Here is a 6,713-nt window from a genome sequence, read left to right as displayed (position 1 = left end):
GCTGCTCCATGCAGATGGCGAGATTAAATCGTGATTGATGCTAAGAGACACCCAAGGCTCAGAAGGTCTCCAATAGGCTCGGAGTATTTCGGCATCTCTTGTGCCTTTCCGTCAGTCATCTGTCTGTCCTACCGTGGTGTTAAGCAATAACCCCTCCCCCCAATTTCCCAACAACCCCTGTTGAGGATCACAGAACTTCCCTCCTAAATAGATAGGATTCTTCAAATGTCATCACCCACCTTTTCTGCCTTTGAAGATGGCTTCCTTCCCTCCTGGAGCACAGGAAGCTGTTTACCTGCAGCCAGGCCCTGCTGAGAAGGGGAGCCAGCGCCTTAGGGATGCTTATGGCTGCACAAGGCAGCAGCACACTCTGGTGGTGGGGACCCGGCAGAGGGGACAGAGGGGAGAGAGCTCAGAAAAAACAGAGACCTCCACTCAGCACAAAGCACCTTTGTGGAAATTCTGAGGTTGGAGCCAGTGGATTCTCTAATACAGATTTTTCCACTCAGCATATAATGAAATAATAAATCAAATTTGCGGTATATGTGGAATTAAATGTTTGGGTTTTTTTTTTCTTTTTCTTTCTCAAAAAGGAAAAAAAAAAAAAAGCTGAAATCACCTTCTAGGTCTGTTCTGGCCCCAAAGCTTAAAGTGCTTCCTGTACACCACGTGTAATTGTTACCAGGCTCACTTGTGGGTCGGCACCACAAAACCACTATTGTTGGTTCCCGGAGCCTTGACTGCTGGCTGCCTGGGCTGGGCTGGGAGACACCGAATAAAATGAGGGATTTATGAGATAAAGATAGAGATGGGAGGTTTGAATGAGAAGATGGGCCAAGGATGGGGGCGGGGCAGGAAAAGGCAGAGAAGCATGTTCAGTTTGCAGTCTTGTTTTTTTAATCGCAGACCATGTAATTGGGAATATTTACGACCATGTTCTGGAATATTTTCATTTGTGTGTCTGTGTATAGTCGGGTGGGCAGCGGGAGGGATGAGCTGGAATAATCTCTTCCACCGAATGAGTAAGTAGGTTAGTCTTCTGGACTGCCATAAAAGGTCTGTAAAATAGTATTAATCAGCTACTGGTAGAGAAGAGAAGCAGGGAGTGGGGGCAGAAAAAAGCTGTCACATAACTGAAGTTCTCTGGGTTGTTGGTTTCTCTTTCAGACCCACCCTGTGGAGGTCGTTTGAATTCCAAAGATGCTGGCTACATCACCTCTCCCGGTTACCCCCAGGACTACCCCTCCCACCAGAACTGCGAGTGGATTGTTTATGCCCCTGAACCCAACCAGAAGATTGTCCTCAACTTCAACCCCCACTTCGAAATTGAGAAGCACGACTGCAAGTAAGCCCCATCCTTGTGGGACCTGTGGTGCATAGGGGACCACTCAGTGGCCCCCTGTCTGTGAGACTCGCCCTCCCCACCCCCGCCCATGCTCTTATCTCTTCTGTCACGTGAAGGCAGCACCTCTCACCCTAGGACCCCCTGCTGTGCTGAGCCCTGGGTTTCCCCTAGACAGAAACCTCAAGGTGACATTGTCTTTGGGGGGAAATAAAATGTGTAGTGATCCCATATATTGTGGAAAGAGCGTTTGTTAAGTGAAGAGTATAAAGAATAGCACCCCATCTTCAGTGGCTGGCTGTGGAGGAGGATTTGCATGTGGGGGTGGAGGGACTATAAAACTCCACCTCTCAACTTTGGAGCTTACCTTGCCCTTGGAGATTTCCCCATTTGCTTATTCCCCCATTGCCCACCAGCCTCCCCACGAAGATAGTAGCTGGATCCTCAAGTAGAGAGACTTCCTCTGCATCCAATAGTGAATGCTATTTTATTAAGAGACAGTAGGTTGCTTATAGAAAAAAAGTAAAAAGAAAAAATCGGAGTCTCTAATATGGGTAGATCGAAGATTTGTATTGATTCTTGATATCTGTGCCGTACAGGTTAGAGTCTCAAAGTTGGTGTTATGGATTTCTTTAACAAGCACTGTTCTAATTGCTTTACAAATATTAATCCATTCTCACAATGGCCCTTGGAAGTTGGCGCATTACAATCTCCATTATACGGAAGAGAAAATCGAAGCACAGAGAGGTCGAGTCAGTCACCCGAGGTGATTCAGCTGGTTGTACAAAATTGGCTCTGCCACTTGGAAAGTGTGTGACTCAGGAGGTACTAAGTGGACATTCAGACACTTGTGAGTGCTTTCCAAATGCCATGTTAACACCAAGCTCGCTGTAAGTTAAGGCTGGGAAGCAAGCAGTGTTGCCGTGTCAAGAATGCAGATGCCCTTTGTACTATCTAGTGAGCTCTAAAAGTCTATCCTCAGTGAATTAACAATCAGAGTTTGCCATGCAGAAAGAATGTGACAACCATCACACTCTGCTCCCATCACCATTGCTATGATAAGTGTTCAGTGCCCCCATATGATTAATAAATTTTCCGAGCATTCCTTGTGATGAAGGCATCATGAGTACTGAAAAATCACTAAAGGGGCCAGCTGGTGGGACAGGTACCAGGGAGCGAGCAAAATTCCTGGCCTGCATCTCAGAAAGGGCCAGGTCTGGGCCAGCTCCTCCCAGTGGAAGAAACAAGGGCCCTCTTTACCTAGTGCGAGACTGTGAGGCTCAGTGAATTCACGCCCTTATTATCCTCCCAGGACTACTTTGCACCTACATAATGGTTTTCTCCTAAGAAGACGTAGTCTTTGTTGAAAACCAGAGGGTTTCCCGGATGGACGCCTTATGTGCTGAAGAGTCATAAGACAGAGTTTCTTGTCCCAGAGCTACTCTTGATTCAGTGGATGACATCGGGTAACTCATGAGCTCTTCTCTAAGTTAAATGCCCACCCAGGATACATTTGCTCAATATCCCAAGGTTTCTGATTCCCTGGCCATGAACTTTACCAAGAATTTCTGTTAGAAGAGCTTTTTTATAAAGTGTTTTGGGTCCTGCTTCCTCTGGCTGGGCTGCAGAAAGTTGGCACAAATCAAAGCATAATGTACAGAGAGCTTGGGTGAGCTCAGAGAAATTTGACTAAGCACCTCTCCCAACTGAAGGCCAGCAAATACCTGTTATGCTTATGCCAGCAAATCTCCCAAGTAAATTGCTAAGAGGTCATCTTATGTATATTCATAGAGACAGGGAGAAGGCATGGCTTTTGGAAAGAAAAACTGGGGAGCTGGGGAGCATGGCTTTGAACCCGTCAGGAAAGACAAAAGGGCAGAAAAGCCTGCCCCTGGCCTGCTTTGGGCTGCACGGTACCTCTGTTCCTCATGGCTCAGCTCCAGAGATGGGGAGAGCTGAAGGTTGCCAGAGTCTCTGATGGGGAAGGGATTGGGCATTGGCAAAGCCCGTGAGTTACAGGCCATCTTCTGCTTTGTCCTCACTAAGTCGCTCCCAGTGTTTCTCCGCACTCCCCCGTCTCATCCTTCTGGCTTAAACTTAAGAGGTCAGGAAGGTTAGAAAGAAATCTTCCTGGGATTTAACTGTTCTTTCTAACTGTTAGAGAGGCTCTGTTGGGATTAAGCTGCATCTACTTAACCTTGTCTTTAATTCCCCGTCCCACCCCCATTTCTCCTCCACTCCGCATCTCTCTCTCTCAGTAATTTTTGTATTTAGGACAACACATCCGGTTTTCTCAGCCTCACCCTCTTCAGTGTATCTGTGACAATTCCCCTGGGCCATTTGTATTTGGAATAAATGGGCTTCCCTCTCTCCGCTGCCTTGTTGTAGTTCCTTGGGAAAGGAACAGTTCATCTTGGTGGCGTCCTGGAAGTTCTGTCTTATTCCTGCTCTCCACCATCCTGCTCCCTCTCTCTTCCATACTTTCTTTTCATTCCAAAGGAGCTCCTGGGTTTGGAAAGCACCTGCTATCGAAGGAACTAAGCCTGCTTCCTCCTTCCATGTTGGGAGCATGTTGCAAATTGGATTTGGCTCTCAAGGCCCAGCATGTGGGTGGGTACTTCCCAAAAGAAAACTGCCTGAACCAGGGCTCAGGCCTGTAATCCCAGCACTCTGGGAGGCCATGGCAGGTGGATCCCTTGAGCTCATGAGTTGGAGACCAGCCTGAGCAAGAGTGAGACCCCCTCTCTACTAAAAATAGAAAAACTGGTGGGGCTTGTAGTCCCAGCTACTCGGGAGGTTAAGGCAGGAGGATCACTCAAACCCAAGTGTTTGGGGTTATTGTGAGCTGTACAGCATCTTACTCTATCCAAGGTGACACAGTGAGACTGTCTCAAAAGAAAAAGGAAAAAAGAAAACTGCCTAACCTGTCCTTTCGATGGCAAAGGACAGCAGCAACACCCAGCAAAAGGAGAAATGAATAAGGAAGTCAGGAAAAGAGGCTGGCCCAACCATGGGGAAAGGGCGGCAGTCAGCATGCCACCTGCGTGTTTTCCTTCTTTCTACATACCGGGTTAACTGCAAAGACTGCCCATGGCCTGGGAACAGGGTCCCCACATATAAGGATTCTCCTGGGCTGTGGCCCCCATGCCCTTGGCTCTCTATGCTTTGATATCTGCATCCCAAAGGTTGAGGCTGTTGCTGAGTAAACCCCAGACAGACCTCTTCCTCTAACTGCCATTTGTTAATTTTGTTCCATTTAAGCCTGCTGTCTGCTTGGAAAATTTCGCTCATGAGCTTCAGCTTTGCCTGAGTCAGTGCAATCCAAGGCCATGGTTGAGCTTCCCCTGACTCCTGTTTCCAACCTCTTGCAGCCACCCAAAGCCTGAGCACCCACAGGCTGTTCTGGGGTCTAGTCACCAACTGTGGTCAGAAACCAGAGGCTGCCGTGGCACTGCCAGACTCCTGTGGCCGAAGGACAAAAGGGCAGGACTCAGGGCTGTCTGGGCAAACAAGGAACGGGAGATGAGAGGATGCGGCCGCTTCACAGACAGAGGCCTTTCTTTTGAGTCATCGGCTAACAGGCTGAATGTTATGGTTTTAGAAATACATACACAAAGTTGTGGGTTTTTTCTATTTCTAAAATTGAAAAAGTGTGTATTTTTAAAAACACCCACTTGCATATGATACACAGTTTATTCATGAATCCTCAAACAGGCAGGGTGCCCACCCATCCCAAAGGCTCGACCAAACAGAACCAAAACCAAAAGGCTGGGGCCTTTTTAAGAACTGGTCACTTCCAAGTGGTTTTCAAAAAGTGCAGAAGCCCCTAGGAAGACTTAAAAGAACATTTCCTAGCCTGGAAATCCACAAGGAAGTTACACTAATAATTTTATGTGTTATGTTTAGCACAACAGCTCATTTGCCACATATCATTGAAGAACAGCCCCCCATCTGAGTAGAAATTCTAAATACTGAAACATCCCCCTTAACATTCTAGAAGTTCTTTTTTTAAAGAGTTTCTGATAAAAAACATTCTCAGTCACGTGCCACACTTCCCTGTCTTCTTAAATAAAACCAGCGCTAAAGGGAGTCAGTTTTTTCTTGATGACTCAAGCTTCTAATTCTAAAGTTCACTTTTGTGACAGAGGCCAGGTAATGTCATATTTGGAACAGATAGATTTAGACTTGAAATTGTGTTGACCTTTTAAACTTTGCAGACCTTAGGTTCCTTATCTGCATAAGTGTGATAATAATAAGTACCGTAGAACCTCCATAGTTAATTGACCACCTCCCTAACTGACCACCTCCTTAAGTTGACCTAATTTTCACAGACCAGACATGCACCCCATGTACTTATCAGTACAGCAGGCCCAGTTGCCTATGTTGACCACCTTCGTGTGTTGACCAGTTTGTTACAGTCCCTCGGGTGGTCAACTTACAGAGGTTCTACTGTACTTTGCAAGATTGCTGCCCCTTATTTACGTAGATGTAGAATGAATTAGCAGTTGTGTCCCCGTCTTCATGCTTTGTACTTCGGGACCATTTTCTATCCGTACTCCCCTCTCACTTCCCATTATGAGTGTGCCTGCCTCTCTTAGCTTAGCTGCCTCTGCCAGCTTTCCTCTTCCGACTCGATTTTACCTTTTTATTCTGTGTTATCAGTTTTGCTTCAGGGGGTCTTGCTGTCTATTGGGAAGTGTGGGTTCTGAGACCTAAGCTTTGCCCCAAGCCGGTGAATCCCAGGGCCAGCAGACTTACCGCAGAGTGAGGATGGGGAGTGATCCCAAAGTGGCAAAGGGGAAGAGCAACAGAGCATGGGGTTCTCGGCATTAAGTTAGCGACTTGTGATCTTTTCTTCTGAACCCCTCACACCCTCCATTCTGGGTGTTTAAGGTTTGGATACTTGGCCTTCAGATGAGCAAGGCACTCTTGTGTGTATTTACAGCCCTCTGCATCTTGGAAGATGAGTCTGTTTCTCCCAAAGTAAGGGATGATATAGAAAGGTAGCAATTTCTCAGGTTGTCGAATGGATTATGGTAAACAGAGGGGACAGACTAGACCCCAGTAATCTGGCCTCTCTCCACCCAGCCGAGGGTGTTCCCTGTGCTTGGCGGACACCCTCCATTCCTCACAAACAACCAAATGCCGTCTCACCTGTGCACGAGCCTCTGTGTGCCTAAGCTGAGACTCTCCATCCACAGTGTCCAGCTAGACACTCCCCTCCTCTCCCTCTTGGTTTCCTTGCTTCCTCCATTCTCTTTCATCCACCCCTACTCTGAAATCTCAGGGCACTGGGTATTGCCTGAGTTGCTTGGGTTCACATGTGGTTGTCTTGTGTTTTGAGCATGCAAATTCTCTAAGGCTACGGACC

At 47.2% G+C, this 6,713-nt stretch overlaps 1 protein-coding gene across 1 annotated transcript in view; it reads left to right on the top strand.

Moving 5' to 3' along the window:
* The first annotated feature begins 933 nt into the window (after positions 1–933).
* Positions 934–6,713, top strand: part of NRP2 (neuropilin 2) — a 101,939-nt gene continuing 96,159 nt past the window's right edge. The window contains exons 1-2 of the mRNA XM_023510376.1: positions 934–975; positions 1,140–1,345. Coding sequence (XP_023366144.1) covers positions 934–975; positions 1,140–1,345 — 248 coding nt within the window. The remainder of the gene's footprint in view (positions 976–1,139; positions 1,346–6,713) is intronic.

The sequence above is a fragment of the Otolemur garnettii genome, unplaced genomic scaffold (assembly GCF_000181295.1).
Source record: "Otolemur garnettii isolate 467f Iridium unplaced genomic scaffold, OtoGar3 scaffold00013, whole genome shotgun sequence".
NCBI lineage: Eukaryota > Metazoa > Chordata > Mammalia > Primates > Galagidae > Otolemur > Otolemur garnettii.
Note: the sequence above shows the minus strand (reverse complement) of the source record. Positions and strands in the feature narration are given on the sequence as shown.